At 39.9% G+C, this 22688-nt stretch overlaps 1 protein-coding gene across 3 annotated transcripts in view; it reads left to right on the top strand.

The window, feature by feature from the left end:
* The window catches only part of LOC129762690 (facilitated trehalose transporter Tret1), a 67106-nt gene extending 51744 nt beyond the window's left edge, over positions 1-15362 (top strand). The window contains exons 1-3 of one of the 3 annotated variants that reach the window (XM_055761174.1): positions 6883-7125; positions 13332-13949; positions 14012-15362. In XM_055761174.1, coding sequence (XP_055617149.1) covers positions 7102-7125; positions 13332-13949; positions 14012-14854 — 1485 coding nt within the window. In that variant the 5' untranslated portion in view covers positions 6883-7101 and the 3' untranslated portion in view covers positions 14855-15362. Of the gene's footprint in view, positions 1-6882; positions 7126-12784; positions 13263-13331; positions 13950-14011 lie in introns of those variants that run through there. The other 2 variants (XM_055761173.1, XM_055761176.1) reach the window with 2 other exon arrangements.
* Positions 15363-22688: the final 7326 nt, after the last annotated feature.

The raw sequence follows: 22688 nt of genomic DNA, 5'->3' as shown, positions 1-22688 counted from the left end.
AGGCCACCGCTTCTGACAGCGAGTCGGCGGTCGACTCGGATTCCGTCACCTCGATGAATTGGGACCGTCTCTGTTCCTTATCCTCGTTAAATGGGATCTTCGCCACCCTATTACTTTACCCTCAGAATAAATTTTATAGCAATAAAATCATAAAATTGGCGTTAATACGTAAGTACCGTAGCATTTTTAAATTTCCTCAATCTGTTTGATCATTATTAACATTATACTTTTGTTTTACATTCTGTGTGATTCTTACTAACCCTGAATGTTCTTTATGCATGTCTACATAATTTTTGGAAGGTAGAATTCCGCGCATAGTTTTTGTTCCTGTTCTATTTCTTAGTTTTGTTTTGTTCAAATTGTATTCTGAAAACAATCGTTCAACGATTGCTGAGTAATGCGGCAAGTTGGATATATATTCGTCATGCTAATAATCAAAGGACCATTGAAATTAAATGCTAGATTTTACATGCGACCAAATATTCATTGATCAACAATTCAATTGCGGCACCTACAAAAACCTTATCCAAACTGACATAATTTTCCTAGTCGAACTGCACGTTGTGCAGATCTGGATGGCCCGGATTATTGTGCATACTACTGGCATGATTTGAGGAAGCAACCCAAGGTCAAGCAGAGGCGGAACACTCATGATTTGGGGTGGTTTTTCACGTCATGGGAAAACTCCTCTTGCTACATTTTCAACCAGGATGAACTCAGAAAAGTGCGTGGATTTACCATTTACATTTACCAAGGATTATATGCCTAAAGACTTCAGTTTTCCAGCAAGATAATGCAGTCATCCATGTCAGTAAGAGTAGTGTGCAGTTGTCTTCGGAGCGGGACATCAAGGTCTTGGACTGGCCAGCACTTAGTCCAAACCTAAATCCAATCGAGCTCCTCTGGGGAATTCTTGCACGACGTGTGTACAGCGATGGAAGGCAGTACGGAACAGTTCGGGAACTAGAAGCTGCTGTGAGAGAATCCTGGAGGTCCATCGCTGCTGCAATGCTTGAAAATTTCGTTGTTTCTATGTTTATAGTTACAGTTTGAAGATGAAGAATTGGAGGCTTTGCTCGATCAATATCCGTCACAAACGCAACAAGAACTTGCAGATAGACTTGGAGTAGCTCAGCAAACCATACCCGATCGTTTCAAAGCAATGGGAATGATCCGAAAGATAGGACAATGAGTACCGTATGAATTGAAGCCACGAGACGTCGAACGTCGTTTTTTCACGTGTGAACAACTTCTCCAACGGAATAAAAGAAAGGGTTTTTTGCATAAAATCATTACTGTTTCATCGCCATGAGTCCATTACGTCAATCCTAAACATCGGGCAACGTATCAATACCCCGGTCATGCATCAACATCGACGGCCTCGGGGAATATTCACGACCAAAAGGTTATGCTGTCTATTTGAATGGACCAGCTGGGTGTGATGTACTATGAGCTGCCAAAACCGAACGAAACCATTACGGGGGATCTCTCACGACGACAATTGATGCGTTTGAGCCGTGCACTGAAGAAAAAACGGCCCCATTACGAGTAAAACCACGATAAAGTTATTTTGCAGCACGACAATTCTCGACCGCATGTCACGAAACCCGTCAAAACATACTTGAAAACGCTGAAATGGGAGGTCCTATCCCACCCGCCGTATTCTCCAGACATTGCTCCGTTCGATTACCACCTTTTTCGATCGATGCAACATGGCTTGGATGACCAGCACTACTCCAATTTTGATGAAGTCAAAAATTGGATCGATTCGTGGGTAGCCGACAAACTGGCCGATTATTTCCGCAAAGGGATCCGTGAATTTTTAGAAAGATGGATGGAGTTGTGACTAACGATAGTCAATATTTTGAATATTGAATTTGTAACAATTTGTGCAGAAAAAAGCATTAATTTTTCAAAAAAAACGAAGAAACTTACCGGTACTCCTATTAACTAAAGTATTGTTTTCAATAATAAAAACTAAAGTGTGTTTAAATGAATTTACTATCTCAAAACCTATTTTTATTTCTTATTCAGCCAAATAAGTACATAGAATTGGAAGCAATACTATAATAAACTATGATTTGGAAAGGCCAACATTTGCAATTGCTGTGGATCAATCATTGTTGTTGGCACACTTTTTGAAAGGCAAATTGCTTATAATGAATTTTTCCACATTCATCGTCAGCACACGCTCGTAAGTTGGCAGCGCATGTGGAGTGAAGATGAGTTCGGTCGTTGGTTACACACGATTATCCCTAAGGTCTCGACGAGTGCATGGTTCAAGGGATTGAATGTAGGTCGTGATTTCATTCGCGTGATATCTCGGCTTATGTCCAATCACTACAACCTAAACGCGCATCATTATCGCATTGGGCTCGCAGCAGTGACGATGGCTACCACGACATCGAGCATGTTGTCTGGTCGTGTATCCGGTTCCATGCTACCCGCTCTAAGCTTTCCAGAGCATTGAGGGCACTAGGCAGACAATCGGATATCCCCGTCTGGGATATCTTAGGTAGTCGTGATCCTGATCTTCTGCTCCATCTATACCTGTTCCTCAGAAATGCCGATGTCAACTTTTAATGATGTTTCCTCCGTTGTATCCCAGTATCATATCCCTCCTATCCAATCGATAAACTTTTACTTAGTCGCGGCAATACATACACATACTCTTTACAGATACACAGGTCGAAGGTTGTGCAGGCCACTGATCATTCAACAAGAGCCAAAGGTTGTACCGCTCATGACAACTCTACACGAGCAGAAGATTGTACCGCCCAGTGACCATTCTACCCTGGATTCCTCGAGTCAAGAGAGATGCACCACGATTGATAAGAGGTACAGACTAGGGGGCGTCGCTGATCAATGGTCAGTTGCACCCCAATAGGAAGTATCCCGTGTCGGCCACACATACATAGTACTGGAGACGGCAACATCCCAATTATGAGAATCTTTGTGTAACATGAGCAATTTTATAAAACACGCGAATTTGGGCTCTTTCAGTATTAACAAGTTCTTCCGCATAGTAACTCGATGTTGATAATTCCTTAATATTTTCCTTCGTTGATCGTATTGTTTTCACATATTCACGTTGGAGAGCCTTAACCCTTCTCTTCGTTGGCCGAGGTATTTTGATTGAATGTAATACTTTTCCGTTTACTATTTTTGAAAGCATAGTCAGCCGTGGCAGTGTTCCGAGCTCTGCAATACAATTTTCTTACCCAATGTTAAAGCTGCTAAAACTTACATTATAGACCCACTAAACGTAAAAATAATAATTGTATTGATATCAACGCAATTTTATTCTATTGATGTTCATGACATGAAACGCTATGACTCTGGAATAACATTTTATTGAGTGGTTTTTAAAGCTGTTTCGATGATGTTGTCTGGCATCAGTGTCAAAAAAATAATGATGCTTTCACCAATACAAACAAAACCATTGCCGAAGATCGAAAAATGAAAATTAGCTTTCAGAGCACTAGCTCGAGTTTTCCGACGTTTTTCACTATACAGTGCGTCAGCAGATGAAGATTTAATATCTTGTGAGTAGTCGATTAGTGGTTGGTTGATATTACTTGATGGGAAGTGTGCGAAAACGATCATTTTCTTCAAACTGTTTTGCCAAGACCCAGAACTCAAGACATATGAAGTTCGCACATGGTTACATTCCAATTACTCAAAAGTTATTGATACTCCTCCACAATCTTCCGACATCAATCTCAGTAAAAAACTAAGGAAGTTATCTGTGTAGGGAATTTAGGAACCATTCAATTTATAAAAATAACGATTTTAAAAACCACCATATGAAAAAATTGATAAATATACCTTCCGAATACACAAAAAGACTCGTAGATATGGCTAAAGACAGTTAAATATAGTTGCAATGAATAAGGGAGACCATACTAATGATGGAATTCGGAAATTGTTCAACGCCTTCGAATTCGAGTTGATATTTCAACCAGCGTACGAATATGAGTTTGAGCCAATTTTCATACATTAGCACATACATACGCCGTTTTTAGAGAAATAAAAACCATTATTGTGAGTACAAATAGCAAACCTTTTTACTGTCATATGACACTATAATTTTATCTAAATAGAATGTTCCGAAAGCTCATTTTCGACTTTCAAAAGAAGGGAAAAGAGATCGGCATGGTGGAGTACGATTACGGATTTGAGTCACTGTAGCTGCCAGTGCTGTTTTAAAGAAGCGTAATAACATCACACCTCATCACAACATGAAGTTGGAATTGAAGAATTGTTTTCTAAGAAGATAAAGAAGAACATGAACGAGAATATATCTTTCTCTGTCTGGGCCGTGTATTTGGCAAACTATACGAAGCTCATATGCTTTTAATTGTGTCTCCTGTTTCGCTCGCTCATATTGGCTCTAGCATATCTATATATAAAAAAAATGGATTTCTGTCTGTCTGTCTGTCTGTCTGTCTGTCTGTCTGATTCTCATGGACTCGGAAACTACTGAACCGATCGACATGAAAATTGGTATGTAGGGGTTTTTGGGGCCGGGGAAGGTTTTCATGATATTTTGAGACTGCCATACAAATGAAACACAAATTTCTACATTATTCGAGAATCAATCAAGCAAACGAAACCAAATTAGACATATGGAGGTTTTAGGGTGCCATAAATAATTATATGGTGATAAGATACTCCTCCCCCCTCTCTAATGGGAGGCTGCCATACAAATGAAAAACAAATTTCGGCATAACTCGAAAATTAATCAAGCAAATGGAGCCAAAACTGGCCTGTGAAGAGTTTAGGGAACACGAAACGTTTCTATGGTGAATGGAGAAGAGGGGAGGAGTCTGTCTTTATTCTATCATATTTTCTTTATCAAACATTTCGTGCAATGAAGCTTGATCTTCTTCGAAGAACAACGCTTTCCGTCATATTAGGCTGTCAAAAAAGTCCTGCGGTATTTCCGCGAGGTGTCGTTGTAAGCGCGTAGTTCTAGTTGTATTCATTTTATCGAGTCATACTATAGCTTGTTGGAAAGGTATTTTTGCGCGCTATAATATAGTCCTTGACAGTGTTTTGTTTGGTTAAGTCGTTCGTGAGTTATAGTGTCGCAAATATGGAGCAAAATAAAGAGAAAATCCGACATATTTTACAGTACTATTATGACAAAGGCAAAAATGCATCTCAAGCTGCCAATAAAATTTGTGCAGTTAATGGACCCGATACAGTTTCCATTTCCACCGCACAACGATGGTTTCAACGTTTTCGTTCTGGTGTAGAGGTCGCTGAATTAGCCGAGAAAGACCGGCATAGTAGCAGCCGTAGCATCGGCCAAGAGCTGGGGATAAGTCATCAAACCGTTATTAACCACTTGAAGAAGCTTGGATTCACAAAGAAGATCGATGTATGGGTGCCACACACGTTGACGCAAAAAAACATCTTTGACCGTATCGACGCATGTGAATCGCTGCTGAATCGCAACAAAATCGACCCGTTTCTGAAGCGGATGGTGACTGGCGATGAAAAGTGGGTCACTTACGACAACGTGAAGCGCTAACGGTCGTGGTCGAAGCCCGCTGAAGCGGCTCAGACGGTGGCCAAACCCTCATTAACGGCCAGGAAGGTTCTGCTGTGTGTTTGGTGGGATTGTCAAGGAATAATCTATTATGAGCTGCTTCCCTATGGCCAAACGCTCAATTCGAACCTGTACTGCCAACAACTGGACCGCTTGAAGGTAGCACTCATGAAGAAGAGGCCATCTTTGGTAAACAGAGGCCTCATTGTCTTCCATCAGGACAACGCCAGGCCACACACTTCTTTGGAGACGCGCCAAAAGCTCCGGGAGCTCGGATGGGAGGTTCTTTTGCATCCGCCGTATAGTCCGGACCTTGCACCAAGTGACTACCACCTGTTTTTGTCCATGGCGAACGAGCTAGGTAGTCAGAAGTTAGCCACAAAAGAGGCCTGTGAAAATTGGCTATCCGAGTTTTTTGCCAATAAGGAAGCGAGCTTCTATAACAGGGGTATTATGAAGTTGGCATCTCGTTGGGAACAAGTCATCGAACAAAACGGCGCATATTTGACTCAAAACAGATGATTGTAACTAATTTTATGAACAAATGAAAATTTAAAAAAAATACCGCAGGACTTTTTTGACAGCCTAATATCAAAGTAGTGCAGGAGCACTTGTCTGAAGAACACATCATTGAGTACCGTTACTCACAAAATAAAATAAAACTAGGTTCAAGCAAATAATATATTAAAATGACGAGGAATGTCAAAACTGAGAAGAATTCTAGCTGGACTCGTTACAACACTCGCACATGGTACAGCTAGTATGTAAATGATTAAAATGATATGAATAACCATAATCAAATATGCAGCTTGCTCAGTATGAAAATGACTATCGAGCTGAGAATACCAAAGGCTTTCTACACTTGTCCTAAACCAATTAAACCGAAAATCTGATGCAATGCCGTTGCGAGAGAACAACATCGAGCGAGCGTGACCTGTTCCACGTCGTATCGAAGCATTCACCGCAAATTTTTTTCACGAGGGATTTTTCAGACGAAATTCCCTGGCAAACCCTCCTCGTCACTACTTGCCGTCACCATGCCTGACTACGTTCGGAAAATACTAATCAAAAGCAATGACATTTTAGCTGACTTTTTTTTCTTCGCCAAGCCCCCAAAACATGCAATCACTCACATATGTGTTGCTGCTGCTATGCTTTGTGCGAATTGTTGTCTGTTCGGAACCTGCATCACAGAACACCTGTATGGTCAGTTGTTTTCCACACACACACGCCCTCGAGCTGGAAGAAAATGATTCACCATTGGTGGTGTGCACATTTTTGCGCGCTTTTCGCAAACGTCCGCGAACCGCGCGCGCGGTTCGTCCAACCGATCAGTCCCTGAACAGTCGCGGTAAGGTGAAGATCTTTCGCTTTCCGCTTGCTCAACTCGCGCGCGCTTACGGCTCGATTCGGTGCGGATTTGAAAGTACTTGGAGTTTTTTGTTCCGGTCGATTGATTCTGGGAGGTTCTGTTTCTTCCGGTTTGGTCAGTGGTCGGTTATAAGAACTGTGAAAATAGTGCGGAAGTGTGAGAGGAGGTCAAAATGGTGCAATCCTTCTGGAAGAAGGTATGTGACTAAAAAGTAATTAACTGCTAAGTTGAAAAAATCACGTGCAAAAAAACTCACGTTTTGTGGTGTGGCAAATCGAAATCAAACATCTCGCACGTTGAAAGCGCGAGTTCGCTACTTGTGGTAGGAAGCAGTTCTCCAGCTGAGCATCTGCACTAGTCTCAACTAGAAATGCACTGCAAAACGAGTAGTGGATGAAAAACATTACAACGGAAAGGAAAGCCGTGTTTTATAAAACAAGTTCCTTGAATGCAACAAACCAATCATGTTATTGAGATATCGAGTACAGTTTTCGTATACACGACACCCTCTGGAAAATAAAATTTCAGATTTTAATTCTGGAATTTGGTCAAACACTCGACGATAATTAGTGCGAAACGAAAGTGAATGCACAATTTTGCCCGCGAATCGATCCTTTTTCCGCAGTTCACTCTGTCCAATTTTAACTCTATTTATTTCTAGCTCATGTGGCGTGACCAAGAAGCACAAAAAAGTTGTGCATGACGATTTCAATTCCGTGTTTTGGGTCGGAATGTTATGGCCGTTTGCTGAAAAACGAGAACAGAACGAAAAGCATTTTTGCAGCAACAGCTGGTGTGCGCATTTTGTTTGTTTCATGCGTTGCATAATCCAGATATTAACACTGCAGATTATCACTTTTTCGCTACCGGTCATATTATCTGGAGTATCAAAACATGAATCAACAGGTCTATGAATTTCGGTGCATTTTCAAATCAATTCCATCATTTATTCAAATCAAACTCCAATCGGATGTATTCTAAACTAGCTCTTGGCAATATAAACAACTGATTCTGCTCTTATGCAACGCTCCATATTTCATTAGATTCTCATGCATAGAGACTTGAAATGTTTTCCATATTCGATGCGCAAATTGTCTGACAAACCGAATATGTAAATTTTGTGTGATGATAAGTGCGGAAGGTGTTGGAGTTTATATGAAAATACACCGGACAATCGAATAGAAAAATTCAAGCGCAGAAAATTTCTTATGAACACAGAATTTGACACTTTTGAGGATATTACAGCGAAGTATAGTTAACATGAAACGTTTGAAATTGTTTGAAGTTGTTTGATGGCAAACGGTTCTAAATGGTTCTACAGGTCTGAATCTTATCGATTAGTGATTTCACAATAAACGATTGGTATCTCGAACACTTCAAACTATTTCGTGTTATTTGCTTAAGTACACCAGTCTGATCGCGTAGATGCTATAAGAACCGTAAGTGGGATTTCAAAACTATCCAAAATTTGAACAAATTTCGTCATGTGCTTTGTGCTTCGGCATTGAATCACTCAGATGCAATCCAATGATTGCATTATGTTGAGCATTCTGTGATCTACATACCACATTCATCCGATTTAGAAAATCGAGCGTACAACAGGAATAACGGATCGAAATTGTTTTGAATTATCAACGAAAATCCCTTACAGAATTAAACTTCAAGCTCGCTTTTCACATAGTCCGGTCTGAATGAACACCGACCATATAATTGTAGATTCGTTTCTCATCCACCTTCACGATTTTAAGACCCTTCGTCCTTGAAGCAGTTGATCGCATGTGGTTTTTTTATATGAATATTTTCGAACATTCATGTTTTTTTACTAAGTGAACGTTCGTGGCTCCAATCTCAGAACTATTCATTGATTGATTATCCTTTGACGCTTTACAATTTCCTTCTACTATAAACTTCTCAGTACTTCTACCGAAACTCGACATCTATATGTATAAAAAGGGATTTCTGTCTGTCTTTCTGTCTGGCTCTTATGGACATGGAAATTACATGTAGGGTTTTTCGGGACCGAGAAAGATACTCATGATGGTTCAAGACCGCTCTCCCTTTGGAAGGGAGAGCTCCCACAAAAATGAAACACAAATTTCTGCATAACTCGAGAAATAATCAAGCAAGTGGCGCCAAATATGACACGTGGAGGTTTTAGGGGGCAAGAAATGTTTCAATGGTGGTTCGATACTCTTCCCCTCTCTCTGAAGGGGGGCTTCTTCTACTTCAATGGCACTAACGTTCCTAGAGGAACTTCGCCGTCTCAACGTAGTATTACTTGCATCATTTTTATTAGTACTTAGTTGAGATTTCTATTCCAAGTAACACGCCTTGAATGCATTCTGAGTGGCAAGCTCTAGAATACGCGTGATCACAGTGCAAGTCGGAGGAAATTTCTTTGACGAAAAATTCCCCCGACCAGAACGGGAATCGAACCCGAACACCCGGCATGTTAGTTGTGACGCTAACCACTCGGCCAAGGGAGCACAAAGGGGGGAGCTGCCATACACAAATTTTTGCATAACTCGAGAACTAATTAAGCAATTGTAACCAAAGTAAATATGTGAGGGTTTTAGGGGACAGTAAATGATTCTATGGGGGCTCAACACTTCTCTTCTGTTGTGGACAACTCTATTTTGTCGCGCTTTGGATACCGTGTTGATCCGTCGCAGCTAAAACCCGCAGAGCTCGCGCATGACAGCATGACTGTCATTGAGTGATGCTAAAGATGCGCATACATGTATTTTAATGTGGTTGTCATTTTGTTGTTGTTTACTTTTGTTATTGTTGTGGATCGAGTAATTGTTGATCGTCCATAGTGAAATGTATCGTTTTAGTATGTCGTAAAATAAAGTTTGTTTTTATCATATTGTACCGTGCGCGTTTCAATAACCCTGTCGTGTATTTGTCCCAGTGCAAGTCCAGGGTCCCGCGGTACAATATCTTCACTCTCTAAAGAGTGGGGAGGGGTGTTGCGGCGAACTAACTAATCAAGCAAATGGAAACAAATTTGGCATGTGGAGGTTTTAGAAGGCAATAAATGTTTCGGAGGGGCTGCCATACAAATGAAACACAAACTTCTGCATAACTCGAGAACTAATCAAACAAATGGAGCCAAAATGTGGCAAGCGTTTTTGAGTACGAAAAATCTTTCAATGATGAATTGAAATACCTCCCTCTCTTGAAAGAGGGACGGTGGTTTTCGAAAAACTCTGAAGGAAAAATTCCCATTTGTTCCACAATTACGTGATAAGCGTTGTTAGTCCATTTGATATTTGCGCTAACGAAATTGATCTTTGTTCGAAAGAGGAAATGGATTTTCAGGTGAAAAAACGCTCTGATATATCTTCTATCTTTATAAATATAAGTGGATCGCCAAATGTGTTGGTAAGCGCAGAACTCGAGAAAGGAATCGTTCGATTTGAGCTATCTTTATTTAATTATATTTTCTATTGTATATCAAACATGTATTCCATGTAACGGAGAAACATGTTATTTGCAGATCATTAAAGAATCTTTAACAAAAATTGTGTCTGAAAATAATTTTATATTATGATGACGAGTTCTGATTGAAGTACTAAGAAATTTATAGTAAAAAGAAATTGTAATGTGTCTGTTAGGGCAGGATCGAGATTTCCAATCGGAACTTAGAAAATTCAATAGACACTGTGGATCGGGTAATAACTTGGAATGATTTTATTTGACACTTCTGTTCACTTTGGCGGTACAATTGGGATTAACTTGCTTTATTAGACCTGACTCGAATTCAAATTCAATTCATTTTACTATTCAAGCTATTACACACACAAACCTGTTCAGTTTCATAATTCCAGTGCTGCAGTACTAGATTTGAGTGCTGCTATCCCTGTCGCTAATGACTATAAACATTCACATTGAACGCGATTTTTTTTCTTCAATAACGTTTTTTTATTCGCCAACCAATCAGAGCAAAGCGCGAAATCACCCATGACAGTGCGAAAAAAGATAGAACTCTCCAAGCTTTTGCCGCGAAAATCGCGTTGCTTTGACAGGAGACGCAACATACATCTGACAGGTGGAACAAAATGTGCTAGATGGGAGGAACGATATATCGAAATAAATGTTCAGCTTTATACATATGAACCGCTCCAATAAGTAAGAGCTAAGTCGATCACCTATTGCAAGTATATTGCTGCATAATCATAATTATTTTTACACATTTTCGTTAATATTCTATTGCATTAGCTAGTTTTTCAATTATTAATTATCTGGAATACTTGCATTCACACATCTAACGATATAATTTTGTTCCATCAATCTAGTACCTTCTCCATAACAAACAATGGCAGGATGATTAGAGGGATGCAGGTTTGACAGACAGATTATGACAGATCATCGTGCAATATCGCGCACCATTGTGAAGAGCTGCTCTGAAAAAACATCGCGCGTGTGTATATCGCATGCGATTAAAAGTTACAATGCAGACTTTTAATCGCATGCGATATACTCGCGCGCGCATTAGGCCGAGGTGAAAATAAGCAGATGGAGTACGCACGAAAACTTGATTGTGCGATAACTGACGAGGAGAAACAAACAATTTCGTTCGATAGAAGCTGGCGAATTCGAACGAAGCAAGTGGGCAGCAAAGTAACCACACCAATACAATTCTATGTAGTTGTTTACTTCTCACGATTGTGTGCGTTTCGTGCAGCCTTAATTTCGTAAGAAGCTGCAGGCAGTATCACCGTGGCCTTAGGCGGCGATGACACAGGATGCAGAAGAGTGGTCGTACGAATTGTATGCAATAGTGAAAATAAACAACCACATTGAGTTGTATCCATTCAGCTGTTTTCACTTGAATACAATAAAATTGATTCAAAATGCATAATCATGGTAGAAAATGCAAAAATCGGGGGTCCATCAATAACTTTGAGTAGAATTAAGATATAGACAAGTTCTGCATTGCAAAATGTTGGTATCGATAAGCTCTAAAAGTTGTACGAAGACAGTTTTGATGCAGAATTTGAAATATAAAAGTTAAAGCAGAAAAAAACACGTTTTTTCATGGTCACCCTAATGCAACTTAGAAAAAACGTTAAATCGATTATTTTAAAAGATAGTTGTTCTACAAAGTTGTTTAAAATAACTGGGGCTACAATATTGTTGAACTATGTTTATCTCTATCTAGAAAGATAAGAAAGTTAGATTTTTTATTTCATCCTTTTACCATGTTGGCAAAAAATAGGGTGATCAAAATCCCTATTTTTTGGCAACATAAAAACGAGCGTTCTATCATGAGTAACAACTTTGTCTAAGACATTTTTTTTCTAGAGAATATCTGTCAAGCTCTAAATGTTAATTTCCACTTAAATGCATCTCCTGGACCATTGTACATTGCTGTATCTGCCTGAAAATAGTGTGTTCAAATAGCTACTGTTCTGAATTTGAATTATACGTCGAAACTTGATTCGAATTCAGAACACTACTCAAATGATAATTTTAATAAAACATTATGCATAAAAGATCATTGTTTCATCTGTTTAGATTCTTACATTTTCTACTTAACATGAAAACAGCAAACAAAATATTTTGAACAACTACAAAAACTAGAAAATTTACGATGCTTGTTTTTTACGGAATTTGCTAACGCAAACATATGCATAGATATAGTATTATTATGCTTAGTATTATAAATTATAGGCTGTCAGGGTTTTCATTATTCAATTATTTATAACATTACAGTCTAGTAAATTGACATTGAAAAATGCAGTTTACGGAATTTGAAACAAAACGGTATATCACAATCGACAGGCAACACTGTCGGGTTGGGTCTACTTTACCATCACGATGAACACTGTTCTAAAACAAATCGTCAGTTCATTCGTCACTTCTTTGTCCGAGAATAATAATAATAGTATTTAGTTTACGCGTAGCGCAAATGTTAGATGTTATTTATTTGTTACTTCGATAACATGATAACGCCGCAAATCTGGCTGTGATAGAATGCTAATGTTGCAAGCATGAATGGGATTATCAGTGGCACAGAAAATTCTGCAGGAAACAGTATTTTTTCACTGCTCCTAGTTGAGGCGTAATTGTATTGCGCCACACTTGAGGAGCCACGGAGTTGATGCCGTAATAGCGAACAAATTCAATTAGAAGCTCTTTAGGGTTGTGAAAACTCAATAAGTACAAAGCTGCGACATCGAGGAAAATACTCTTTCTGCGCCCTCTTCAAATCATTTCAAAATGTCTGATTCGACCGGTGAACGTTCCCCTTTGATCCCTGCGATTCCATCGCATTCGCGCCGATATGGCGCATCCGAGGATGCTGATGCGATCGTTACTGACGAAGTACTTACTGTCTTCCGTTACAGAAGACTTTTCATTTAACTAATGCTTTACCATTTCTCTGTGTTACAGACGCGCGAAACGATGAGCAGTTTTGTGGTCAACAATGTGGCCGGAGAATCCGGCCGAAAGCTACCGCAATACATCGCTGGCCTGGCAGCATCTGGTGGCGCTTTAGCTGCGGGTACCTTCCTCGGGTGGACATCCCCGGCCGAACATCCTCTGGTGAGGGAGAATGAGTACGGATTTCCCATCACGGGCGATCAGTTCTCGTGGATTGGATCGATAGCTAATTTGGGAGCGGCACTGATGTGCTTCCCGATCGGTATCATGATGAAGAAGATGGGCCGCAAGTGGGCTATGTTATCGCTGGTTTTACCCCTGCTGCTGGGCTGGTTGCTGATCATATTTGCCAACAATGTGGCCATGATAATGGTGGGTCGATTCTTCCTCGGTGTTGGCGGTGGTGCATTTTGTGTGGCCTCGCCGACTTACACGGCTGAAATTGCACAGTCATCGATCCGTGGCACCCTGGGAACGTTCTTCCAACTGCTCGTCACCGTTGGTATCCTGTTCGTGTATGGCATTGGAGCTGCGGTCAGCGTGCAAGTGCTCAGCATTATTTGCGGCGTCATTCCACTTGTGTTCGGATTGATCTTTTTCTTTATGCCGGAGAGTCCACACTATTATGTAAGTATTATCCCAACACAACCGAAGTATGCGAAATTATATCTTGCTTGCATGCATTTCAGGTCGAGAAAGGTCGCTACGATGAAGCCTCCAAATCACTGAAATGGCTTCGTGGCAGTCGATATGACGAGCGGGCCGAAATTGAACAGCTGAAGGAAGAGGAAGCCAGGATGCGCGCGGAGAAAATCACTTTTGTGCAAGGATTCCGCCAAAAGGCAACAATTCGCGCGCTGATCATCTCCCTTGGAATGATGTTCTTCCAGCAGTTGTCTGGAATCAACGCCGTTATTTTCTACACCGTTGCCATTTTTGATGATGCCAACACCGGACTGAAGGCGACCGATGCGACAATTATTGTCGGATCAATTCAAGTGGTCGCCACTCTGCTCGCCACATTCATTGTCGATAAATCGGGTCGCCGAATCCTGCTGATGATTTCCGACTTCTTCATGGCCATCTCCACCATTCTTCTGGCCGTGTACTTCCAGCTCAAAGAAAACGATGCCAGCCAAGTCGAGAATCTAGGCTGGCTACCCGTTCTAGCCGTGTGTCTCTTCATCGCAATGTTCTCCATCGGATTCGGACCGGTTCCGTGGCTACTGGTGGGCGAACTTTTCGCAAACAACGTCAAAGCCTACGCTAGCCCACTTGCCGGAGTATTTAACTGGTTGTTGGCCTTCCTCGTGACAAATATCTTCGGAACGCTCCGCGACAGTCTAGGCATCGCTGGCGTATTTTGGCTGTTCTCTGGTTTCTCCCTCCTGGGAACAGTGTTCGTGTTTTTCCTCGTTCCCGAAACGAAAGGCTTGTCTCTGGTCGACATCCAGCGCATGTTGTCGGGCGAAAAAATTGACAGGTCAAAGGAAAAGTCGGACATCGACGGAAACAAAAGCGAGGCGCAATAAAAAGTTACTCCTGTTCGATACATTCTTCAGCGAAGGATGCATCACTTTGTATATATTTCATTCCTATTGAAGTTGCTCACTCCTGATCATCGGCGCATTCCGTCCGGTACAACAGGCAGCAGCTTATCGTGGCATCGTGCGGAACGAAGCTAGTATAGAGATTACCATTGGTATACAGTGTACCCCATTTATAACCAGCAAACGGAGGAAGGGTTTTAACAATTATACGAAAGGATAATATGACTTAGTTATAAGTGGTGTACACTGTACGAGAAGAAACAGTACTGAGACGTGACATTCTGTTGAACGCGTCAATAGTCTATGTTATCTGTACTAGTTTAGACAACAAATCACTTTTCATTCTTGACTTGTGATAATCGCATATCAATGTAGCGGAAAATGAGTATATTAAATATATGATATTTTGAAGCTCCTTTAGATTTTGTACTGTTCGAAATTAATAATATAAAAAAGAACATAAAATAAAATAATAAATTACGATGTTCAACATTTGATTTTATTTATGCACCCAACTAAACTCACAGAATACAGAGTAGCAGAAAGTAACGAAGGCTTCTTCTTCTTTCTTTGTTTTTAAGAGGCTTTAAACTTTGCAGTTCATTCGCCTCTATCACGAAGGCTTACCGAATTATTATAATTCATCCTGCATTTGACGTCAATACTGGTAATCGATAATACATGAATTTAAATACGATATTAAAATCTCTGGATGACCTTGAGTTGGAAACTTTAAAATGGCTCTAGAACTCATGACAACAAATTCCATTCCAGAATTTTATATAAAACTAGCTGACCCGGCAAACTTCGTCTCGCCCAAAATTTATTTTTCGTTATCACATTCACGTTTCACAACTGTTCAGTGATTGATCTTCTAATCTACCTTTTAAAATTACCTTTTACTATATACATATAAAAATCTCGTGTCACGGTGTTTTGCTCCTCCGAAACGGCTAGACCGATTTTGATGAAATTAGGCTCAAAATACTTGGTAGGTTGGTTTCAAAAATTTGACTTCATATATAACCTTAAATTTTGACCCCAATTCCCTATTTTTAATTGAGGTTTTATTATTTTTGTGTGAACAGTATTCTAAGAATTTAACCGCTGTTCGGTTTTTAAACAGAACGAATTTATTTAAGTTGTTCAATGACTGATGGTGCAACGCCCGCTTCATTGAACATCCATCTACACATGCACAAGTAACATCAATTCGTCTAAAGCAGGGAGTATCTCCGGCGAGCTGGAAGCCTTTTTAAATGAGCACAATGTATTATTGATTTTTTTGCAAATCACATTTGCTCGGATTACAAAATGACAATCACGCTATTGCCATCAATCCTGATAAAACATCAGCTGGAGACCACGTGTGTAGATCCAAAGCACAAGCGCTGCTGGAATCATGTTAGCGATTGCACAGTGGCGCGAGAAATTATGATGAGAAGAAAAAACAATAATCTGGAATTCATCGTTTCCACACATCGTTCATATGACCGCCGCCATGTTCTTTTTCAATGACACTAACGTTCCGAAGGTTTCTCAACGTAGTACTACTTGCGTCATTTTTATTAGTAATTAGTTGAGAGCTCTAGAATAAGCTCTAAAATATGTGTGGCTACAGTACAAGTCAGAAGGATTTCTTTGACAAAAAAGCTCCCAGTCTTTCTAAAGGGACAAGACGGATCTTGCATAAATATTAGACAAACGAGACCATGCCACAGATACTTCATTCTTTATGAACATCATTTGTCATTTTGATTTAATATTTATGAACATGCGGTAAGAGGAGACGAAACAATCAGAGGGCGGGCTCGAGGGATTTTTATATTTATCATATGATGATTTGACATGGTCGAGAAAATCCAGTCTAAGATGTCGTGAGCTGTGCCAACAATTTATGGTCGACATATACGCGAAGGTAGAGAGTGAACGACTGCAGTTCTGACTTCACGATCAACACAAGCGGTGCGAGGAATGATACATTCACTTGCGAGACATTATCATGAGCAACGCCGACACAGCTTTTGTTATAGCCTGGACAAAGCGCAATGCATTGTCATGACATTGCAGCGCGTGTGTTCAAACACAAAATGAAGTTCGATCGTATTCATCCCCACATATAAATAATTTATTTGGCAGAACAACGTTTGCCTGGTCAGCTAGTTTACTATAAAATTCCTAGTACTTCGACCAAAACTTGTCATTATAACATCAGATTATTTTCAGACAAAATTCTCGTTCAGGATTTTTCAACCACTTGCAAATAACATGTTTCTCCGTTACATGGCATAAATGTCTGATACAGAAAATATGATGAAATAAAGATAGCCCTAAATCGGACAATTCCTTTCTCGAGTTTTGCTCTTATCAACACATTCGGCGATCCATTTTTATTTATATAGATAGAGGAAGATATCGGAGTGCGTTTTATCACATCAAATTCCATTTCTACTTTCGAACAAAGATCAATTTCGCGCAAGCATCAAATGACATACAACGCTTGTCACTATGTAATTGTAGAACATATGCGAATTGAATTTTCTGAATTTTCCCATTTTTCTCTTTTTCTTCAGAGTTTTCCGAAAAATTTCAACTGTCATGTTTGTTTGGTTGGAATATGTTTGGATGAAATATGTGTATTATTTTTACGGGACCCCCTCTCCATTCCAGAGGAGGGAGGAGTGTCATACCATCATAGAAACATTTTTCATACCCAAAAAATCTCACATCCCAAATTTGGCTCGATTTGCTTGAATAGTTCTCGAATTATGCAGAAATTTGTGTTTCATTTGTATGATAGCCTCTCCTTAGAGAGAGGGGAGGAGTGTCGAACCACCATAGAAACGTTTATCGATCCCTAAAACCTATATATGTCAAGTTTGATTAGAAAGTTAGAAAGAAAGGAGAAGTGTCTTACCACCATAGAAACATTTATTGCACCCTAAAACGTCCACCTGCAAAATTTGGTTTCATTTGCTTGCTTAATTCTTCAGAAACGGGTCGATTTTGTTGCGATTCAGCAGCGATTCACATGCGTCGATACGGTCAAAGATGTTTTTTTGCGTCAACGTGTGTGGCACCCATACATCGAGCTTCTTTGTGAATCCAAGCTTCGTCGGATTTTCTCTTTATTTTGCTCCATATTTGCGACACTATTACTCACGAACGACTTAACCAAACAAAACACTGTCAAGGACTGTATTATAGCGCGCAAAAATACCTTTCCAACAAGCTATAGTATGACCCGATACAATGAATACAACTAGAACTACGCGCTTACAACGACACCTCGCGGAAATACCGCAGGACATTTTTGACAGCCTAATATATAGATATATAGATAGATTACCTCTACGACGGCAGTCAAACAACTGAACCGCTTAGGAACCAACACGCTCGATAGTTGCAGCGCGATCGTTATTTTTTGACGTAGGACTACGTCTTTCATTTCTATACCGGGGTGTAAAATCAAAGTTTCGAAAACGAAAGCGTTACGCCGGAGACCGAGATTTTGAGCGTTAATAGCTCCTAAACAGCTGAACGAAAAGGTATGATTAACACTCCATTCGAAAGAGAAAATGTCTACGCGTTATATACTTGTTACTTTTGACGTGGGACTACGTCTAACCGGAATATATGGAGGGTAAAATGAAAACCTAAACACAGAACATGCAAGAAAAAATGAAAGATTTCGAATGCTTATAGCTCGAACATTTCGTACTGGATAGGAGAGATGTTTGCATCACTTGATAGGGAATATTTCTACGCATCTATCGCAACTAACAAAATGTTGTTTTTCATTAGATAAACAATTGAATAACTGTAAAATATTAGGCGTTATCTAAACGCCCTAACTGCATCGTTTTGATTGGCCCGATTTACGGTTTCCCTAACACAGCCATCAAAACCAAGCAGCCTAGGGGAGATCGGCATTGCAAATTCATACAAATCGGGGGTATTTTTGTTCCGATTGAAATGTGTTTCCCTAACACAGACTTCAAAACCGAGGTTTCTGGGGAAATCGGCTCTGCAAATAAATGCAAACTGCGAGTACTTTTGTCCTCGCTTGCCTTTGTGCAGAGTGGAATATGTCTGTCCTAACATGATCTTCTAAACTTAGGAACCTGGGAAAATCGTGCAGACACTAGAAGCGAATGAACTTCCCAGTTTCAAGCAAATTCGAGATTCGAGAAGTATGTACACTTTTGGGATGTAAACTTCAGAGGGAAATGTAAAATAAAATAATCGTTTGATATTTTTTTTTGTCTTTATTGGAAAGATTTTCAGCCTTAGGCTGGTTCATCAAACGTTTGATAATTCTTCCGTACATATATTTTGTTCTAGTCATCATACCAAACGTAAAAGGTCCGTCATTAAATTTACTTGTAACGAAGAACAATCAATCACAATAAATGAATTGACTTTACACGGCATTTGTTCATTTTTTTCACTCACAGAGCAAATATATTGAACTCAATTGAATTTGGAAACTGTTTCATTCAATCAAGAATTTAATCAATACAAACGAATGATTGCTAAGCTAAGGTAGTTCCACGTGAACCTTGCGGTTATATCATAGATATAACCCACTATTTTTTTTGATCCAAAAACTTGTTTCAATAGTCTTAAAATTGCTTTCAAAACAGGCTATTGAAATCACCAATCGGTATATAAGCGAGCGCCACTCGGAAATTCACTCAGTTATAATTGAACAGCGATTAGAGCATGTTGTCGCTGTTGTGGTGAAGCTCTTCGTTTATCATGAAAGCGCGGATGAACGGTGTCACCAAGAGCCTGTTTGTGCACCTTAGGCCGAAAGGGAATCCATCAGGAGGAGAGTGATGCCACAAACGGTTCCGCTTGAAACACCGGAGCAGCCAACACACACACACACATACACGCGCGGAACTATTTTCGTTTGGATGCCATTCAGCATCGAGAAATTTCCGGAAAGATTCAATCGTTGTTGAAAAATAATCTGCCAGTTCCCCTGAGAACTGAAAAATACATTCATGCGAAAGAGTTCATTTCAATGTTTTCTATCCATGTAACACTGCGACCAAATATTTTTCCGCCGCCACCGTGTATGTACACGCACGGATTTTTTGACGTAGGACTACGTCTAACCGGAAGATATAGGGGGTGAAATGGAAATCTAGGCACTGAACAAGTAGGAAAAAATGCAAGATTTGGAACGCTTATAACTCGAGCATTTCTCAATAGATCGCAAAGGTTTTTGCATCAATTGATAGGAAATATATCTACGCATCTATCACAACGAATAACATTTCATTTTTCTTGAGATAAATAATTGAATAATTGTGAAATATCAAGCATTGTCAAAATACACTGTGTGCCCATTTTTGATTGGTCCATTTTGTGCTCCTCAAATCGTACCGACCAAAACGGGCAACCAGAGCAGCAGCGAAATAGAATGAAGCACGATTGGAAAGGAAAAAGAAAAAAATGAACGAAACATTGGTCGCAGTCTCACACATGCGTAATTCTCGAGCCAGCCAGTCAGCTTAAAAATCCCCGCTCCGCTGCCGTAACGATCATTCTCATTCAAACCGTACACCACATCGGTTCGCATCACAACACATCAACGAACCAACCCGAGCAGCCATGTCTGTACATGGTAAAGGAGGAAAAGTGAAGGGAAAGGCAAAATCCCGCTCGAACCGTGTTGATCTGGAGTTCCCCGCAAGGGTAGCTAGGCCGAGCGCGTTAGTACCAGTGCACCAGTCCACCTAGCCGGCGTTATATAGTTTCGGCCGCCGAAGTGATCGAGTTAGCTGGCAAAGCTGCTCGCGACGATAAGAAAACCCGCATTCGGAACAGAACACATTCGGTTCGGTGGACATCAAGACAACAGGCAGTTGCAGCGAGTGGCGAGTGGCAAACGCAATCGCAAAACGGCATCAGGTAGCAGAAGAACAAAGTTTGTTCTTTATACAAACTGCTTTGGTGGCAAATCCAGAACAAGGCGGCATCGAAGGCGTTCGAAATGGTTTTTTTCAAAACCACGAGTACTAAGTTTTCTAAATTGGAACCATTCCATAAAACAAGGCGCTTTTCAGGGCCATTAAACCTTTCAAAAAACAGGAAGTGGGTTATATCTATGGTATAACCGCAAGGGTAACGTAGGACTATCGTTGATTTAGAGATCATTTGTATGAAGTTGAATCTGAATTCATTCTGAATGAATGAATATTTGGAGAACTTCGAAAACGAGGGCGTTACGTTGGAGGCACAAGGTTTTATGCATCCAATATTGGATACGGAAATATCCTACTGATGGGGAAGAATAATCTTCAGAAGCTATCCTGTTGATTGCGATTGATTGAAAAACCACAAAATCAAATGTATTTGGTCACAGTGTTACATGGATAGAAAACATTCAATTAAACTCTTTCACATGAATATATTTTGAAAATTCCCAGAGGAACTGGCAGATTATTTTCAGTAACGATTAGTTCCACATTTTCCTCGATACTGGAAGCCCACCAGTGGTTAATGCCAACTCGATAACCACCTGTTAATAGCACTTGATTGAAACATATTTGGTCACAGTGTTACATGAATAGAAAACATTCAATTAAATTCTTTCACATGAATATATTTTGAAAATTCCCAAAGGAACTGGCAGATTATTTTCAGTAACGATTAGATATTTCCACATTTTCCTCGATACTGGAAGCCCACCAGTGGTTAATGCCAACTCGATAACCACCTGTTAATAGCACTTGATTGAAACATATTTGGTCACAGTGTTACATGGATAGAAAACATTCAATTAAACTCTTTCACATGAATATATTTTGAAAATTCCCAGAGGAACTGGCAGATTATTTTCAGTAATGATTAGTTATTTCCACATTTTCCTCGATACTGGAAGTCCACCAGTGGTTAATACCAACTCGATAACCACCTGTTAATAGCACTTGATTGAAACATATTTGGTCACAGTGTTACATGGATAGAAAACATTCAATTAAACTCTTTCACATGAATATATTTTGAAAATTCCCAAAGGAATTGGCAGATTATTTTCCAGCAATGATTAGATCTTTCCGGAACTTTCTCGATGCTGAATGGCATCCTAACGGAAAGAGTTCTGCGCGTGTATGTGTCGATCCTTCGCCGTCCACCTCCTCCAGCACGTTAGGCAACGATGTTGTCTTGTCGATGTCCTCACGAAAAATGAATGTGTCTCACCACCAGAATATCGCTTAAGTATGCTTTTTGTGTGTGATTGAATCGAGAGGTGTGGTTTACGATGGCAATTTGGAAGGCAAACTAGAGGGGAATGAACTCTCTGAGCTCGGAACTTTCGGCGACTGAGCAATAATCGATTGCGGGCGCATACAATATTGGATACGGAAATATCCTACTGATGGGGAAGAATCATCTTCTGAAGCTATCCTGTTAATTGCGATTGATTGAAAAAGTCTCACACATGCGTAATTCTGTATTAAATGTATTTGGTCACAGTGTTACATGGATAGAAAACATTCAATTAAACTCTTTCACATGAATATATTTTGAAAATTCCCAAAGGAACTGGCAGATTATTTTCAGTAACGATTAGATATTTCCACATTTTCCTCGATACTGGAAGCCCACCAGTGGTTAATGCCAACTCGATAACCACCTGTTAATAGCACTTGATTGAAACATATTTGGTCACAGTGTAACATGGATAGAAAACATTCAATTAAACTCTTTCACATGAATATATTTTGAAAATTCCCAGAGGAACTGGCAGATTATTTTCAGTAACGATTAGATATTTCCACATTTTCCTCGATACTGG

Source organism: Toxorhynchites rutilus, chromosome 1 (assembly GCF_029784135.1).
Source record: "Toxorhynchites rutilus septentrionalis strain SRP chromosome 1, ASM2978413v1, whole genome shotgun sequence".
NCBI lineage: Eukaryota > Metazoa > Arthropoda > Insecta > Diptera > Culicidae > Toxorhynchites > Toxorhynchites rutilus.
This window is presented reverse-complemented; position numbering and strand designations above follow the sequence as displayed.